General features: G+C 39.9%; 1 protein-coding gene across 1 annotated transcript; it reads left to right on the top strand.

Annotated features, from left to right (window-relative positions):
- Nucleotides 1-261: 261 nt before the first annotated feature.
- On the top strand, nt 262-3,233 carry LOC125296570 (GTPase IMAP family member 8-like). Its single transcript, XM_048246542.1, is given in 3 exon segments — nt 262-1,520; nt 1,654-2,561; nt 2,563-3,233. Coding segments are annotated over 3 exon segments (2,772 nt in total). The 5' UTR covers nt 262-298; the 3' UTR covers nt 3,205-3,233.
- Nucleotides 3,234-20,654: the final 17,421 nt, after the last annotated feature.

Here is a 20,654-nt window from a genome sequence, read left to right as displayed (position 1 = left end):
AGACCTTGAATATTTCAGGAAAACAATGCCAAAATAAATTCTACACATATTTAAATAGTATTTCTCCATAGAGGAAGAGTCCAGGTGCTAAAATGGCCTGGCTGCAGTTCAGATTTTCTCAGATTAGGTGCATAATGGGATGAAAAACATGACTAAGAATACTACATACTGTTGAGCAACTGAAATCCTGGGAGTCATGGGACAACATTTCATTCTCAAATGGTCTCCTCCTTCTTTGAAGAGCATCGTTCAAAGTAGTCAAAGTCTTTGTTGTCCAAATCTAATTTTCTGATGTTATATGTTTTTTCTCATTGTTCTATTAGTGTCAGGACTCAGGATTGTGCTGCTAGGGAAAAGTGAAGACAAGAAAACCAAACTGGCCAACTTCCTCATTGGAGAGTCACAGTCTTTTCTCCAGAGACCTTTATTATCGGCCAAGCACTGTGTGGCCATCTGCGGAGAGTGGAGAGAAAGGTCTCTCACAGTTGTACAAACACCAGACATCTTCAGTTTGCCTGAGCATTCAGTAACACGAGAGATGAAAAGATGTAAACAATTGTGCTTCCCTGGACCAAATGTTCTGCTGCTGTTAGTGAAGCCTTCAGAGTTCAATACATCGAACAAAAACAGACTGAACTTCATCTTGAGTTTGTTTGGTCCAGATAGTTTGAAATACACAATGGTCATCAAGACACATAAAGACGTTGAAACATTTTATGTGACACAACTGCTTAAAGACTGTGGAGGAGGACACTATAACATGTTTCAGGAAGACCATGAACAGTTAATGGAGAAGATTGACAACATTGTGTCTGCAAACACAGAGACAGAGACCAGTTCAAAGTCTGAACAGATCAAACCAGCCTTAAACCTGGTTCTGTGTGGGAGGAGAGATGCAGGGAAGACCTCAGCAGCCAAAGCCATTTTAGGCCAGATTGAGCTTCATTCAGTCTCCAGCTCTCCAGTATGTGTTAAATATCAGGGAGAGGTGTGTGAGCGTTTGGTTTCCATAGTGGAGCTGCCTGCCTTGCATGGAGAACCCTGGGCTACTGTGATGAAGGAATCACTCAGGTGTATTTCCCTCTGTGATCTTGAGGGCATCCATGCCTTCATCCTGGTCATACCTGTGGGTCCTCTCACTGATGAAGACAAGGAAGAGTTGTTGACCATCAAGAACACATTCAGCTCTCAAGTCAATGACTTTACCATGATTCTCTTCACCGTGGAGTCAGATCCTACTGCTCCAGCTGTTGTTAACTTTCTGAGAGAAACCGAGGACATAGAAAAACTCTGTCAAAGCTATGGAGGAAGAAAAGTTGTGCTCAACATCAAGGACCAACAGCAGATCCCTAAGCTGTTTGATTTTGTTGATAAAATGAGATCCTGCAAGGAAAAAACAAGTAGCTATACAATTGACACATATGTACACAGCCAAATAGAAAAGATGACACAGCAAGAGAATGTCATCACCACTCTACAGGCTGAAATTGAGAACCTGACAAAGAAAGGTGTGGTCACTGGTAAGTATGTCAAGCTTTTTTGTATGCTTTTTCTAGCTCTTTCTAGCTCTTTCTTTCTTTCTAGCTGATTTCCTAAATCATGCTTCTACACAAAGTTTATACTTTAAATAACTGCTGCTGTTTTGATTGTCAGGTGATGATGAAAGACAGAGTCCAGATTGTCTAAGGATTGTACTGATTGGGAAGACTGGCAATGGAAAGAGCTCTTCAGGAAACACCATCCTAGGCAAAGATGTGTTTGAGGCTGAATCAAGTCAAAAATCCGTCACAAAATGGTGTCAGAAAGGACAGGGTGAAGTGGACGGTCGTTCAGTTGTTGTAGTCGATACTCCTGGACTGTTTGACAATACCTTATCTCGGGATGAAGTCATTGAGGAGTTGGTAAAGTGTATCAGTCTTTTGTCTCCAGGACCACATGTTTTCCTCTTGGTGTTACAGATTGGCCGATTTACACAAGAAGAGAAGGAGACATTACAACTAATAAAGGACATATTTGGAAAGAATTCTGAAAAATTCACCATCATTCTTTTCACAAGAGGAGATGCACTTAAGCGTGAGAAGCGGACCATTCAAGAATACATTGAACAAAAAGGTGATGATTCCTGCAAAAAGCTTATCGCTGATTGTGGAGGACAATGCCATGTGTTTAATAACTATGAAGATAATCACATGCAAGTGAGTGATTTGTTAAACAAGATTGAGACAATGGTGAAGAACAATGGAGGCAGCTGCTACAGCAGTGAGATGTTCCAGGAGGCTGAGGCTGCAATCAAAAAGGAAATGAAGAGGATATTACAAGAGAAGGAAGAAGAGATGCAGAGAGAGAAAGAAGAACTTGAAAGAAAACATGATGAAGAAATAAAAGCAATGAAAGCAAGACTAGAGGAACAGACTGCAGAAATTGAACGAGAGAGAAACCTGAGACTCAAACAACTTAAGGAAATGAAAGACAATATTGATAAGGAGCGTTTGGAGAGAAAGAAAGAAGAAGAAAAGAGACAAGAAGATGACAGGAAAAGAAAACAACAAGAACAAGTGGGAACAAAAACAGGAGTGGGGAGAAAAAAAATAAAACTTGCCAGTGAAAAGAAACATGGACGGGGGGGAACAGAGCAAAGAAGAGATGGAGAAGCAGCGAGAAGACTGGGAGAAGAAACAAGCACAAATGTGGCAGAAACGACAGCAAGAAGATGAACAGAGACGACACAAGGAACAGAAAAGGTTTGAAAAGCTTCAAGAGGAATATAGGCAAGAGCAAGACAGGGATGAAAAGAAAAGAAAAGAAGAAGATCGAATCAGAAGAGAACAAGAGGAGAAGGAAAGAAAAGCATTAGAGGAAAGTTATATGAAAAAACTGGAGGTAATGAAAAATGACATGAAAAAATGTGAAGAGGAGGCCAGAAAACAAGCTGAAGAACTGAATGACTTCAAAGAGAAATACACCAACGACTTTGCAGCTCTGGTAGATAAACACATGGAGGAAATAAAAAACATGAAGCTAAAGCATGAAAGACAAACGCAAGAAACTGAAGAGTTAAACAGAAAACAGTACAATCTGTTGGGTGAACTCTCAAGCCATAATGAAAAACATCTGAAAGAACAAATTGAAGACTTGAAGAGAAAGCAGGAGCAAGAAATTGAAGATCTGAAAAAACAGTACCAGAGCAAATGTATCATCCTCTGATTATGATTGTCTGCCTGAACTGTTCTCCTTACCTACAGTAGTGCTTAGTGCTTCATCCGTGTACACTAAACTACAAGAATCATCAACATCCAGTTAATGCACTAATTAAATTGTCTCTTGATTTCTGCTGCCATGATGAGCAGAAGAATTGTAGCAAAATAACACAACACTTATCCCATTTCTTTGTTGTAGACTAATTATCCCATTTCTATAGTTATCATACAGTTATTTAGACTAATTATCACACATTTTTTAATAGATTAATGATCACATTTCTTTCTGTAGTAGATTCATTTTCAAATGTGTTAAGTAGTACATTAATTATCACACATTCTTTCTGTAGTAGACTATTTGTCATACATTTTTTATGTAGTAGATTAATTATCACATTTATTGCTGTAGTTGATTAATTATCACATTTCTTTATGTAGTAGATTGATTATCACATTTATTTTTGTAGTAGATTAATTATCACATTTATTGTTGATTTAATTATCACATTTCTTTATGTAGTAGATTAATTATCACATTTATTTCTGTAGTTTAACTCTGTAAATTAACTCTGAATGCAGCAGGCTGATCTGCTGCTTTGATGTACAATCTAGGCCTATCTCTGTACTCCATTATCTGGAAGTCCTTATTTGGCGTAAACATCAGAATCTATTAAACTGGAAACTTCACATTATACAGTATAGCATTGCATTGCCTTTCTGTGGGACATAACACCTTTCACATTTCCTGAAGTAGTTAGGTAGGCATAAACCTGCATGATCAGTCCCTCCAGGATTTCGCGAGGATTTTTTGAGATTGTTGCGATCTAAAATGCCTGATTTCGCAACAACTTTTCTAAAAAATTGCGATGGAAGTTGCGGTGTTTTTAGCTGTTTGTTGCGAAGAAATTGCGAGAGGAAGTGAAAATTGCAAAAATAGTTGCAATTTTGTTTTAAATAATTTTTTAATTGAGAGTAATTAAGGTTAGTAAGACCAAAATTACACTGATCATCTTGATGCTTATTAAAAAGGATAAGTAAAGGTATATAGTAAGGGTTACAGAAAATCAAAGTAGGCCTACTTTATTTGTGTAAATACTTTGACTGGGGTAATTCACAAAGCAGTATAACCTTTCGTAGAACTGTCCAAAAAGGACAGCCCCCTAAAGAGATGGCATAATGTCATGTTTCAATACATTCATATATGTTGTAATTCATATAAAGTTCATATCTTTTTAATAATTCATATTCTGTGACTTGCATAATTACTAATAGCCAACTAAGTATCTAGTAATTTTATATTGATTTAAACTATTAGACTACACTTTTCTTTAATGTTATTACATTGGTGTTGTGTAAGTCTAATTGACTGCCTGCCACTTTAAGGATGTGAGAGTAGCGTAATAACATATCTAAGTGGATTGGAAGCTTGCATCTCATTGTGTTCGGCTACGACTGGAAATAACTTCTTGCATAGTGCATTACGATATGTGGATAGAATTCGGGATGTTTTTTATGTCATTAGTTAAAATAAATGTTTAAAAATACTCATATGAAATCATTCTTGGATCATAGAAGAGGTAAATGTCTTACAATGTTATTAATTTCTATGATTTTGGTAGCACTGCACTACACAAACTGAGCCCACAAGCTAGCAAACATGACACGAGCTAAAAGGACATCTCCAGGTGTAAACGTTTGCCGATGGGTTGCATATTGTAGCCTACTCAAATGTCAGTAAACCAAGTAGGCCTTAATTAACTTACTTTCATAGCTTAGGCAGGTTAGCAACACTAGGTTGAGATGACAGATGCAAGTAAAGCAGATCATTAACGTTAACCTTCTATTTATTGTCATCAAAACTGCAGAGGAGTGAACAAGTTATAGGGCAGTCTCTGGTGTCTGCAGAGGTGAGTGTGGCATCCGAGTCAATATTCTGCGTGAGGGGCTGTTGTGGTAGGTGAAATTTCACGGGGAAACCATGATGATTGTAGCCTGGCGGGCCATCCTATATCATTGAAATGTATAGTCTGAATCGAACCATTCACGCCGCTTTAATCCAAGGGCGGGCAGAGAATTGTCTTTCAAACTGCCTAGGCATGCAATAGGCCAGCGCCTGACCATATCCAGATCTGGTCGGCAAAACGGCAAATACATCCTTCTTTGAAAGGAATGACTTAAGTGCATTGTGTTGCTCAACTTTCAAAGAAAAGCACAAGTTCAACTCCTCCAAAGTTGGCCAACGCCGATTCAAACAACCGTTCTTCGTTTCGGCCATAGCCACCTTCTTTGTTGTTCACCGTCACAGGACTGTCGTTATCCTGTTAAGCCCCCTTAAGACTCTCTAACAAAATAGAGCGCTGTGATTGGATGACGTCCACGGCATCAGCCAATAGAAATCCCTATGGTTTGCTACTAGACATACAGGCTGATCAAATTAATTTGCCGCTGCTAGGGTGTGTCTAGATTTCTAGGCTATGGATGCCACAACAAAGGTTAAAACATACACTCACTAACTCATTGAGTGCCAATGCGTTGAGTGCCAAAAATGTAATATTATGTTTTTAGCTTTTTTTTAAAAAATTTACGAAACTAGACACTCTAACACACCTTATATGTGATTTTGGGAACTCTGTGATGAATGGAAATGAAATATATGACGATCGAAAACTCATGAAAATGGACATTTTATCTGGACATTTAATCTTAAAACTGCTTTTGATGGTTGCCGCTTTGGGTTGAATCAGTGACACATGCACGTCAGGTCAAAACTAGGCCATTTTCGTGGGTTTATCACTAGGTGGCAGTCTCGCCAGGTCTCGCTAGGTCACTTCCCGGAAACTTTACAGGTTGGGATTTCTTAGGAACAGAGGCATGTAGAAATAAACGGTTTGTACCCACTGAGAGCTTAAAGTCTCACCTTTCAAACAAGCCATAGTATGTGTCCATAGCTATAACATAGAATACGCTGTGGCTCTACAAAAATCGTCAACAATCATCAAGATTGCTGGCACTCTGGGCCAAAGCTTCCGAAAACAGCGCGGCATTCAAAGTGCTAATATTAAATAAACAACTGTATTTGCTTAAAATATGTAAGACGCTTGTGAAGAAAGATATGCAGCTTTCAAGTGACAATTAATTGATTAATGTAGTCTTTTACACAGTGGAGAAAGTGACAGCGCAAGAAAAAATTGTGTCCAAATTCACTCATTCTTCTCAGTTGAACTACTAGCGAAGTAGCCTACTCATTACACAGACATCACAAGTATCACATGAAAAAAAAAATTCTCAGCTTTTAAACGATGCTAGCCGCTAATTGCTGTGGTGAACGGTTCGCGAAAAAAGTAAATAATATAATTCAATTTAATCATAAATTCTACTGAAGGTTTTGCGTCCATCTCCTACCCATTCATCTCGGCGGAATACTTCACGAACCCTTCCTTCAACACATGACAAACCATATATCAGAATAGACAGCAGACCTTACCGAACACAAAGGTGTAAAGCAGCCCCCTGTACAGTTAGCCGTCCCAGAGTAATCCAGTTTTGAATTTGCAGCAAATTTCGACATGCATGAATGTCTCCAAATTTGGGCTTTACGTGTTTCATGTAGGTGGTTCCACATGATTTCATAACGGGCCAAATACAAAATAAATGTTACAAATATCGCCTAGATATCGATAAATCAGAGGACAGCTGACAAAGAGTTTGTGAAAGTAGCCTTAAAGGGGTCATAGAATGCAAAACCGAGTTTACTTTGTCATAGATGAATAGCGATAGTTCAGTGGGTGAAATGGACATACAGAGAACTTCAAAACCCCACCGACACCTCCTTCCTATGGAAATCTCACAATTGAAACTCCCGCCATTAAGCGGGCGAATCTAAGCGGCTGTTTAGTTTAAACTCGCGAGGTGGTGTCTTATTTGGCTCTGGCTTGTACATTTGTCACGCCTCAAAATGTACATACAGACCAGCCCACTGGTGCTCTGAGCCCAGGAGCGTGAATGGAGAGCAAAGATGAGACAAACCAGAGAATGTCTAATAAAGGGGAGAACTGCCACTCTGGGAAAACTTCCGGTTTCTGAACTGGTTGCAGTTCCTTCTGTGGTTCCACATGAGGGCGCCCACGAAAGTGCAGAATGCATGGAGGTCTATGGCTGTACCCTCAAAATCCACTTTTCTCGGGATATAATTTTTTTTTTCAAGTAATTTGAGTATTGTATTCGAAGGGGAGGCAAATAAAATACACTTGGTTGAGTATTATATTTTTAAAGTCACTTAATTGTTCTAAAAGCCTTTAAAATGTGTCAATGGCGTCATTCATTAGCACAATGCTAGCGTGTTATGTGCAACAACGACCCAACCTGTAAGAAATCAAAAGGACATAAGTACTTTCGTTCATTCAACTTTTTTGACCTATAACCCATGTTGAAGTTATACAAACTACAATCAAATCTGAGATTTGTCAACGACAATCAGGTGAAAGAGACAAATTTAGCCGTCTAGCTCCATTGACACCCATTCATTCTGCACTCATGGCGTCGCCCCAGTGGAACTCTGGTGGAACTGCATCCAAAATTCGGTACAATGGGACTTAATACGGAGTGGCAAGGCTCTCCATAGACTGGCTCTGGACAAACACTAGTTTAGCTGCCTGCTCGTTTACTTCCACAGGAATTATAAAGCAGACAGTTCTTCAAGGACATCGAAAATGAGTCACGGTCGTAAATGCAGTGTTCCAGGCTGAAACTTAGGCTACAAAGAAAGCTGAGACTTTCCATAGTCTTCCCAAGGATTCAAAAGTTCGAGGGGCATGGATAATGTTTTTCTACCAGTAGATCCCTGCAAAGTTCGACACTCCGTTATTAATTTGCAACACATTTCACCGAAGTCAGTTTTCAAAACCTTGGACAGTTAAGCAGGATTTGCTAAGCTGCTATGAAACGAGGGGCTGTTCCGAGGTCATCACAACCGCATGCTGTAAGTATTATTTTGTCGCTAAGCAGTTATTAGCCATGCTAACTAGCAAGTAGAATGTGTGATTTAGTTCATTGGCAAGGCTATTTAATTTTCCTGTGTGTCATTCGGATAAAACCTGTGTTCCTACATGTTAACCTACATTTTACTATGCATGTTTGTCGAGATCTCTGACAGGTTATGTTCTCAGCAAGATAGCTAACTGAAGCTGAGTAACACGATAGTTTGCTAGCTAGCTGTAATATAACCCATATAACACACGTTTTTGACGTCAGAAGTGGAAACAACTTCACGTTATCAATTCAAATGATATCTAGTCGATATGTTGAAAACCGTGTTGTCTAGATACAATGGATTTATTTGCACGTTCTTATTTTATAACATTACAAGAACGGCAAACAGATGCTCCAAGTGTGGCATCTTGCGGGGCTTAGAAGCAAATGCTTTTGCTGTGAGTTAACAGCTTGGTGTGTGCATGCCCCACAACGGAAGACAGCCAAGGAGAAACTATGTACAGACTGGCCAAACAATTTGTAAGTTTAATAAAATATATATTTTTATTACAAACAACAAATCACAATGTGCAACAGTATAGGCACTAAAAATAACTTATCAATTCACACACAACAGGCTCTTAGACCTGATGCTACTGGTGTCGAAATCATCAGCACTGTAAACAAAGCACAATGTTCAGGGCCATACAATTTGTTTATTGTACAGTATACAGCCTACCATGCACTGTATTACAGTATCCAATGTAAGTCCTCTTTCTTGTCCTCTTCGAGATCATCAAAGACCCTCTTCCTTATTGGGATGCCGTCCAGCGGATTCCTGTGCCCCAGGACTTGTGTGCTCAGCTTGACAGACCTTCCATGGAGGATGCTGTTGCTGAACATGTGTCACGGTTCAGTCGAAAAGGGGTCTGAATCCAACGTACTGCCCTGAAGTAAATATTCATTGCATTTTGCAAAGAATAAATATAGAGGCCATGATGGTCATTCAGGTCAGCTCCTCAGGAACCTGGGTCATTCTTTTAATAACCTGTAAAAACAAACATAATTTCCCTGCTGTTATTTCGTAATTTTGAATGAGCAGGTAGCACAAAGTAGCAAATGGCAAATGTCTCCAGTTTTAGTGAGTTGTAAGATCACATATTAGGCTACATGGAAAGAAGGTAATACTGTAATCTCAATCATGACAGCAGGATAGTTACAAGATTACATTAGATCTACTGACTGTACCTACTGTATTTTAAACAGTGATGTTTATAGGATTTTTTATTATTGTACTCTACTCCATTGTACTATGTAAATAAAATTATAAATAAGTGTTTTTGAATTGACACAAATTGGCCTAGTAATATTTTCGTTGACCTCGTTTCACTTCAGCCATAGGCTACAAACTGCACAGAGCTCCTGCCCAGCTAACTGGACGTCCCGTTGTAAGATAATACATTACTACATGGAAAGAAGGTAAAAATCTTGATAATCAGATGACCTAATCAGCAAGATAGTAGTTACACGAGTACATTAGACCTACTGACACAAACATAATATTTTCATTGGCCTTTGAAAGCAGTAGGCTTCTCGTTTCACTTCAGCCATAAAGTTATAGCCTACTTAACTGCACAGAGCTCCTGCCCAGCTAACTGGACGTCCTGTTGTAAGATCATATATTACCACTACAATAATGTATGTGTGACAGTAGCCTACCTTGTATGTAAACAGTCACCAGGTTCTAATACCCTGTTACCCAGGAACCTACCGTTAAATTAACCTGAATTTCCTGTTTACCACTAGGGTCACACAAGTTGGTAGTCTGAATAATAGGCAGAGATTGAGATTACAATACAAAACTATTACAATTTATTTAAAACAGGACCAATGTACATGCACTTCAATACCAGAGCAACACCATGTAAGGCTAGATCGTCAGGATCAATGTTGAAACTAGATTGGGCTTACCGTAGAGGGCAGATGTCAAAAGCCTCTGAGGCTAAAATCTGTGATTCAAACCACACTGCAAATCAAAATGAAAAAGGTGACTTATCTAAACTAATTAACACAGCACACACAATAAGGGATGGACACCACCAGAGGAGAATACACCTCCAACATGCCCAATGTAGCCCCCAGCAGGAGAGACAAGCAACATACACAGGGAAAGCCCACTTGACAGTACATGCAGTAGAAAACAAACAAAACAAATGAGTACAAATAAGACAAAACAAAATACAGAGAAAAGCACAGAGCCTCAATAGAGCAGCAAGCAAACCAAACTCCGCAAGACATGCACACTGCGGCAACAAACACGACGTCCGCACTAAACAGGCCCAAGCAGATAGCCACCACAAGGTTAGCTAGCAATCATGCATCAAAGACGCAGCGATGGAAGGCCACAGAGAGAAGCGGAAGGCGCTCCACACAGCAAACCCCAAACAGGAACAAAACAGCAAGGCCGTCACCACATCAGGATACCATACAGATCCTATAAGGAGTACAGAGTCATTACTCCAACGTTATGCTTAATTTAGGTAAATCGAGGTAAATAAAGCTACAACCTACCATGCAACAGCTAACGCCAGATGTAGGGAGTCGACCACGCAACACCGCGATGTTGCTGTAATTAACAGATAACGTAAACGAGTGGCCTAGCTATGCGATAATGTTTGCACACAGGAAGGAGTACACCTACCTAAGCTGGAATTGATGAGCACACCGGGTACGAAAGCAGCCGCGGGAGAATATCCAGCCAGTATAGCAGCTTTCTGTTACTGGAATGTAAACAAGTTCTGAACTTTCCGCACATCAGTGCACAAGCGAATGTTCATCAGACAAAGACTCAAGCCTACCTGGAGCAAATGGTGGAACAAGCTACAGCCAAACGTCGGGGATAGGCGATAGGTCGGTCAGAGTCGATCCCTGGACAAAGCAGACGTCTGCCCTGGATAGTCAGCTTCTTTTTTTATGGAGCACAGCTGCCAATTACCCACTTACGAAGTAGGTGGGGCAGGAGTTTGAGACACAACAAAACCCATCACAATGCTCCAGGTAAGGACTCGTCCGGCTACATATGTAACTCCTAATCAGATGACCTATTCAGCAGAAGAATATACTTACTGACTAAAACGAAAGTACTTTTCCTTGCAAGCAGCACTCCTTTCACTACAGCATAGCCTGAACTGCCCACGACCACTGGCTAACGAACTTTTCAGCTCGCTTTAACTGGACATTTTGACAAAAATTGCACAAGAGTACAAGTTGTAAAACATTTGTTTGTGTGCAAATTAATAACTTCTGTTGCTTACAATGCTAAAAACGAACCTAATACAATGTTTAGCTTTAGTCTACGACACTAACGCAGAGTATTATTACAGCTAGCTAACTGGGCTACGTGGTGGCAAACTCAAGTAAATGACAAAACCTACCACTCTGAAGTAGTCATTTCCAATCTATGGGCGACTGGTTGCTCCTCTATTTCAGATTCTTCCTCTGATTCAGGCTCAAATATGCTGTTCAACACCTATGTCTCCATAGTATTTCCAAAGATTGTTAAGGCGGAGCCCACCTTGGCTATTTCAGTGAGTGCTGTCGGCCCTGTTTGCGTCTTTGCTCCGGAGCTTCGCTCGTTGTAAACAAACCAATCAGCACGCAGGTTATTTAAATATTCATGAGCATACCATAAAAGGAAGAAAAAAAAAGTATTTTAACCAGGCTTGCATTAGGGCGCATAGAACAGCACATATGCCATTTTCAGACCAAACAATGTTACACACCCTATTCAGAGACCTTAAGGACCAGCACAAAATACCCTATATCATCATTCTATCACCCCTTTAATTTTCATTTAGATGTCTTGAAAAAGTCTTTAAATTTGCACTTGGAAAATGTGCAAATACCGTTGGTTAGACCGTTGGTTAGCTAGCTCATTTAAAATATCCTAAACGTTTTTTGACCCTGCCTCTTAAAAAAATCGGAATCGAGAATCACCGAGGTGAAGTTAGTTTGATATTTGATATTAGGATATTCGACAGATATTCAAAAAAAAAGAATTGCGGCCGGTTTCACCCGTGTTTGCAGACAATGTACAAACAGATGACCTGTCTACTTGCTCCCAGCCAACCTTAGGGGACCGTCTAAAAAGTACTTTCTGAATTACCTTCATAGTCTTTTTTGTCAATAGCTTTGACATCAACGTGACCTAGTGACTCCAAACCAATTCAAAATAGTTATCCTATATGGGACTCATCAGAGACACCTCTTTTTTATAGTCACTATATGCACACAGTATTTTATATGAATATTTTAAAGAAAAATACCTTATTTCCCAAAAGGAATGGTCCCTCTTTTTCAATACCTCCCAAGTCATGTGACCTAGTGACTCCAAACCAATGCAGAATATTTATCCTATATGGGACTCATCAGACACACCTCTTTTTATGGTGACTGTGTGCATGCTGTATTTTATATGAATATTTTGTAAAAAAAAAAATACATTATATCCTATATGAATTGTCCTCTTTTTTCAATACCTCCCAAGTCATGTGACCTAGTGAATCCAAACCAATGCAGAATTGTTATCCTATATGGGACTCATCGGGCACACCTCTTTTTATGATCACTGTATGCACACTGTATTTTATATGAATATTTTAAAGAAAATACATCGTTTCCTATAAGGAATGGTCTCCTTTTTCTATCCCCCCCCCCCCCAAGGGAAGTGACGTAGGGACACCAAGCCAATGCAGAATATCCTTTATGGGACTAATTAGACACACCTCAAATTAATATAATTTTTGCACACACTATTTTATAGTACCCATTTGTTTTCTTATGGAAACTGTGTTTTCTCAATACCTTCCATATAATAGTAGATGCCAAATCATTTTTCATATTGAGGTGTGTCTGATAAGTACCCCATAGCAGAACAGTTCTGTATTGATCTGTTGTCTAGGACCCCTTATATGGCAGCTATTGAGCAAAAAGCTGTTTTCCATAGGAAATAAATGATTCTTTAAAAAAAAATTAAATATAATAGTTCATGCAAAATATTATTTCACATTGACATGTGTCTGATTAGTATCACATAGCAGAACAACAGTTCTATGTTGATCTGTGATGTCTAGCGAGAAAAAAGCTTGCAAGGTATTGAAAAAAGGAGACCATTCATGATGGCAAATAATGTATTATCTTCAAAATATTCATATAAAATACAGTGTGCATACAGTGACTATAAGAAGAGGTGTGTCTTATTAGTCCCACATAGGAGACTATTCTGCATTGGGTTGGAGTCCCTAGGTCATATGGCTTGGGAGGTATTGAAATAAAAGGAATCTGTTTCTTATATGAAATAATGTATTTTCTTTAAAAAAAATTCATATAAAATACAGCGTGCACACAGTGGCCATAAAAAGAGGTGTGCCCGATGAGTCCCATATAGGATAACTATTCTGCATTGGTTTGGAGTCACTAGGTCGCATGGCTTGGGAGATATTGAAAAAAAGGAGACCATTCCTTATGGGAAATAAGGTATTTTCTTTCAAATATTAATATAAAATACAGTGTGCATAGTGACTATAAAAAGAGGTGTGTCTGATGAGTCCCATATAGGATAACCATTTTGAATTGGTTTGGAGTCACTAGGTCACATGATGTCAAAGCTATTGACAAAAAAGACGATGAAGGTAATTCAGAAGGTACTTTTTAGACGGTCCCTAAGGTCGGCTGGGAGCAAGTAGACAGGTCATCTGTTTGTACATTGTCTGCAAACACAGGGTGAAACCGGCCGCATAATTCTTTTTTTTTGAATATCTGTCGAATATCCGAATATCAAATATCAAACTAACTTCACCTCGGTTCGAGAATCGTTAGGAACCAGAATCGAAATAAGTAATCGGAATTGGAATCGTTCAAATTCAAACAATCCCCAACCCTACTCGTTACCCATAACTCTTAGTGTTGCTGCTTGTACCTCCCGCTTTGTCGTTCAGTCCTGATGCCAGCATATAATCCTCGAATTCTTCCCTGAACACAGTTAGAAGCCACAGCTCCAGAAAGTTTCATCTTAGCAGGAGGCGGAATCGTGTTCACGTTAGCAGCCATGTTCTTGCTCCACAATAGACTTCAGCGACAGCTAAACAAACTTAAACTAACTAAACTGTACGACTAGCTAACCTATGTTGTTAAAGGAGAATTCCGGTGTGATATTGACCTAAAGTGTATTGAAACATACCGAGTGTGAACGTATGTCTCATAGCCCATCTCGGCTTGTCCCCTGCACTCCAAAAATCTGGCGCTTAGTTAGCCGATGCTACCAACAGCTTTTTCAATAGTGGTGCTTTCGCATCGGGCTAGCCATGCAAATAAATCACTGTTTTACACCCATTTACGAGGCTCAATGCATCTCCACACTTCATTGGTAGACTTCCAAGGGCCCTGACATTTAAAAACGCAGACATTGAGAACTTTGAAAAGCACTGGTAGTTTACTTACAAGACGATTTATACAGACAGCATCTTCAACGAAGTTTAGCATTTGCAGCCATCTTGAATTTAGAACGCGATAAGTCGAAAGCAATGAGTAAGAATGAACAGGTATGATAAGGGATCAGATTTCCAAAAATTATTCAGTGGAAATGCATGGATTCCAGTTGCTGCTACTGGAAGAAGCTGGAATCCATGCATTTCCACTGAATTATTTTTTGGAATCTGATCCCTTATCATACCTGTTCATTTTTACTCGTTGCTCGACTAATAATCAAATACACTTTAGGTCAATATCACACCGGAATTCTCCTTTAACAGCTCAGGCTCTCCAAGCTTCTGACACCATGTTTATGTTGCGACCGAACAAGGCCGGTTTGATTTTGGGGGTTCTCAGTCTGAACACAACCCAATTTTCTGTTCCCCTAACAGGGACTTCTTAGGACCTCCTGACCACAAGAAACATGGACACACAAGTGCAGATTATCAATATTTATTACAGATAACTTCCCCAGTCTCTTCCCACCACACGTTCTGCAGCAGTACACAATTACAACACCAGGAACAATACACAGCGTCCAAGTGAGCTACGAAGTATAACAGTTGCATAAATCACACCACAAGGTTAGGCTAAACTACAGTACAAGACAAGCCACTCAAGATAGAGAACACCACAAATCTAGCTACATCAGCACAGCAAATCCCCATACGGCTTACTGCAGCCCTCAGACCACCTCCTGCGGAGAGGCTAAATCTCACATAAAAAAAAAAATACAGACAGAACAGAAAATTAAATCTTCACATGTGAATCCATTGGCCCTGCCACAGCCAACCCATGGAATCCCCCAAAATGAAATAACAGTAAATACCAAACACAACCAACAACCCACCACCACAATTATACAGTCATGGCCATATTAAATGTCCATTGCACATCCCTGCACTTAGCTGGCGGCCAGTAGTCCCCCCTATGCGCCGAGTGAACCGCTCACTGGCAGACTCAGTCCGAACGTTACCACGTCCTCTTCTGCTCGCTGATAGGCCGGGGCGCACTCTCGCACGCACCAGGAGGCTCCTCCCACTCGCTGCAGCCTAGAGTAAGAGGAATACACAGGCTCGGCACCGGAGGCCAACAACAAAGATTGTTAAGGCGGAGCAAGATACTTCGTCGTAGTTCATGTCTATGGGCGCGAAATGGGGATCGAATCCTGTCTGCATAAAGAGGCGTGTCGATGACGTATTGACGAGCGTACGTTGCAACCGGCCAACAGCAGCTGCATAAATAACCGGCGCACACCTGATATAAGGTTGATTTTCTCCAGACTGGAATGCTCAAAAATGCTAAAAATGTACCTGAAATGTTCAGAAGGGTTTGAGGATCATGAAAACGTGCCCGAAATTCACATTCCTAACTCTATAGAACCAAGACCTTAGCATATGTGGTGAAATTCTGAGCTATGCCCATAGACTTCAATGGAGCAGTCGCTGCCTCTGCTCTGCATAAAGGGGGATTTTGACCCCCCCTCGTGCGATCCGGGTTCCCGGAAGTGGCTTCTGATGAAACATCTTGCTCCGCCTTAACAATCTTTGCCAACAATGCTGCTAAACCCACTCATACGGTCACTGCTAGGCATATTTACGTTCCTTTGGAATCAGATTGAGTACGTCGTATCCATTTTAAAGTGTGATCTCCTCCGACGCCGCTGATCTCCCTCAACGATCCACCGCCTGAGGGGGATGTAAACAGATCGCAAGGCCAATCGCCAGCTCAGTTGCCGGCCTCAGTCACTCACTCAAAACTCTTACGTCCCTCCACTATGGATCGTCTTGGCACATCAGCTCCTCAGCTCCAGCACAGTCCAGTCCCGTCGGCACCGGCAGCATAAAACAAAGAGGGACAGGGGAAACACAGGACCAAACACCACAGCAATGGGCTACGACTATACGCTAATAGTCCATAAACAAAACTTCTCCCGCAGTGGCGCGTCCCGCAGCCCTGCCCGACCCCCGCACTAGAGTCATACCTGGGATTTTATACCACAGTCAGCCAATGCACACATCCCTCGCCGATCAGCTGGTCGTTCAGTCCTGATTACTTGCGTCTGGCCGCCAGTTAACTCATCGGCAGTATTACGAAGCACAAAACATACACTGTTAGACATTTCAGTGCCATTTTACAGTAACTAACTGGCAGCACTTTTGCCAGTAAGTTACTGTAATTCAGATTTACAGTACCACTACTGTATCTCATTGTACAGTAACAGTACTGTAAACCTCCAGATAAACAGAACTGCATTGGAGTTACTGTAATTCAGGTTTACAGTACCACTACTGTATCTCAATTGTACAGTAACAGTACTGTAGACACTATTACTGCTTATTATGGTTATGGGATTTGGCATATTATAACATTTTATTTATTTACCTGTTTAACTGTATTATACAGAAGTAGCCTGCTGCTAATAAAATGTACACATCCAAACATTGAAAAATATAGACAAGTTTATTTAACTCAAAGTATACATTTCAATTCACATTTCATTTTGCCATTTGCACTCAAACAAGGAACCAGGCAAACAAAGGGGAAATTTGTTTTTGTATGTATTTTGTTGTGAGTACACATGGGCACAAAAGGATATGGGGACACGTTTGTGTGTCTGGATGTGTTTTTCTGTGTGGTTTGTGTGGTTTTTTGTGTGGTCTCACATGGAGGATGGAGGATGTTTTGGTGGTCTGCAAGTATTTTTGGTAAAATCTGATTTATCTTACATAACTATCTGACAGTCAAGTATTTAACAAAAATAACAACAGCAACAAAAAATCTAAAAAAGACAAAAAGTGCCACTTTTTAAATATTGGTGTATATAGTTCTGCAAGATGTTGCATTCAAATGGCATTGGTGAGTTGTCTTGGTCGTTCTTTTGGCTGTTTGCTTGAATAGCAGGAACCCCTTGAGCCCTGTGGCCATGGCGATAAGTGTGGGGTCAGCTACGTTCGGCCAATGGCCATGGCATTCAGCCGAGAGATTTAACCAGCCATAGACTCCACTAACCTCCACTGACCCGCTTCTTCATTTGGGCAGGACTAGCCTGAGTGCACTAACAACAAAAAAAAATCAGCTCCAAAACCTTGGGCCAAACCCTCCAGAAACTATAAAACAGTCTACCAGAAAAATATGTGTTACCCTAATGTGACATTCACACCTAGTTTGAGTGCTGCCACTCAAATTAGGTCACCCTAGACACAAATGACGCCACTCTGTTGTTGATTGGTAAGGCCTTTCTCTTCACCAACTGTCCTGTTTTTCGCTCACTCCTGTTTTGTTGTACACTTAGTTCCATCCCGGGATTAATTCTCACAAAGTATCTGGACAAGATGAGAGTAGATAAAAAACAAAAAAACATTAGATAATGTAATCAATATGATGAAGGTGAAGCTTTCACATCCCCTTTGGGACATGCTACAATATAATTTCAATTTTTCAATTTAATTTCACTTATAGAGCCAAAACATTACACATGTCTCATGGTGCTTTACAGAGTCTTTATGTCACCAAACAGGCAAAATTATGATAACTGGATCACAAATAAGCAGTTATAGTTAAGTTAAAAAACATGATACCTTTTGGGAAAAACGGATATTTGCAGTCTACCCCAGAGTTAGATATGAGGATACCATTTTCCACTCTAAGCTGGCAATGCCCTGTTTAACACTGTTAGCCCAGCTAAGCATAATCACTGGAAGTCTGTGGGACCGTTAGCATATAGCTCCCTCTGGTAGTCCTGGGAGCTTAATTCTAACAGTCCCATACACTTATAACTAAGCATCACACGCAAAAAGAACAGAATGGTATGCATTTCCTTAAATAACACTGGAGCACACTGCAAACAAGCTAATTTCCCCCTAAAAAGTGGCATGTTCTGTTAAAACGTAACTCTTGCCAAAATGCAACCTAGGGTCTTTTTGTGAATCAAACTAGTGGGGGCACTACTGTTTTGATCTTGGTCATACTATGATGCTATTTTGTAGTGTACTAAGATGGCCCGACACAACATGAAACTTTGCTCGAAGTATCACCAGAGTCTCAACACATGAACTTGAGCATTGAGAACATTGTGTTCAGAGTTTACTTAAAAGAAAGGTTTTGAACAACTCACTTCTTGACTGGCAAGATGGCGGCAGAAAAACCAACTGCTAAAGTGAGTTGTTCAAAACCTTTCTTTTTACAATCACTTCTTATAACACCTGTACTAATGATCTGTAGGTACACACAAATACATTATGTATGGACAACATAAGTACGCATTGATATTATGATATTACATATTGTTACACTGCATTTAGTGTGTAGATACACTAGATAGAACAAGGGCAGCAGCGTAAAATAAAGTGTCACCATATTTACTTACCGCTGTATCAATTCCAGGGTTGCACAGGCAGGTTCCTGGTACTCTATGTTAAAAACATAGAAGCTGGAAAAAGAATACTGACAGGGCATCAGTGAAACTTAAGTGCTCATCCAAGACAAAGGCCACCTTCCCCTCCATGCTCACCATCCATTTTGTGGAAGTCAGTAATGTGTTCCCTGAAAGATGAAAAATACACACTTTAAAGAAATATTCTTCAGTCCTTGTACAGTAAAAACTTCTCTCTAAGTTCTGAACCATCTCTTACCAAGCATGATCAGTCGAGGTGTGATAGGAAGGTCCATGTCATTCTCAATTGAAGTTGCCGTTGCAAATGTCTTAAAAAATAAAGCACAGGGTTACACTAAGAGTGACTTCTTTCATTTGCCAATAATTGGTCTACATTTTTAAAAGTTGATCTTCATTTAGCCATAATATATATTATATTAGGCTGCGAGCTAGAGGGCCTTACAATGAAAATCAAGTGGACAGCATATACATTTTGGCCTCTTTTATTAATAGAAAGCTAATTAAACCCTCAAACCATACATTTTCTAAAAAGTTTATGTTCTCTAGATGTGATGGCGTTTTTGCCATTTCTTATATGCAATCTCAAATGGCTACAAGGACTTAAAGTTGTTCGACACATAATCGCATCCCCGAACATTGCATCTGATAGTGTCACGGTGTTGAAGCGCTACGTTTTGTGGGGATTCGTTAGGAATGTGATTTCTATGTGTAGCACTGTTAGATTCAGTGCCACTAAGGCACCGCGCATGCGCGATTACTTCTCTCTTGCTTTTGCAGTCCGAGCACGGAACGTCACCTTCTTGAACTAAAGAAAATATTCGATATAACTACACATTTATAACTTCTAGAAATATCTATCGTGATATATTTTCTACTTCTTAACTTTATGTCTCTTATATTGCGCACCAAGAAGATATTTTATTTTGTTTCAACATGAGAAGAGCTTCGGTGAGTTTATCTTATCACGGTTGTGAATGATATGTGAATAGTCAATCTAATGGTGAATTGGAGACCATGAAAGCTCACAAAAACAGTCGAAGCATTTACACATGCACAGACACTTTTATTTGCTGAATTTGAGTGGTAGGAGATCCACATTTTCTTTGGTTGTTTTGATTTAAAGTTGAATGTAACTAGACGCGAATCTGGACAGCTAATCTGTTCATTGAACCCACATGGTGATATTAGCTTGCTAATATATTAGAAATGAATGTTAGGTTGACAGTTAGTCAACACTTTTGGGTGAAAAATGTAATTGTTGTACATTTTCCTTGATAATTACGGGTGTATAACCGAACCCTTCCATGTACAATACTGTCTGCTCAAGGTTGGTTAGCCATGCTGGCTTACCAGTAAATTGTGCTAGCGATCTGCTTGTTGCAGCTGAGATGTAGCGTCCGTTTATGGCAGTATTACGGCGATATGCGATTTTTTGATGCTATAGCAAAAGTTTAAATGAGATCTCATAGAACAGAAATGTTTGATGGTAACTGTTACACTGTTTCGTGTAGATTGGTTTTTTATACGGATAGAAGATTTCAGTGGATTCCAGACGAGCTAAGATG

This window comes from Alosa alosa, chromosome 6, assembly GCF_017589495.1.
Source record: "Alosa alosa isolate M-15738 ecotype Scorff River chromosome 6, AALO_Geno_1.1, whole genome shotgun sequence".
NCBI lineage: Eukaryota > Metazoa > Chordata > Actinopteri > Clupeiformes > Clupeidae > Alosa > Alosa alosa.
Note: the sequence above shows the minus strand (reverse complement) of the source record. Positions and strands in the feature narration are given on the sequence as shown.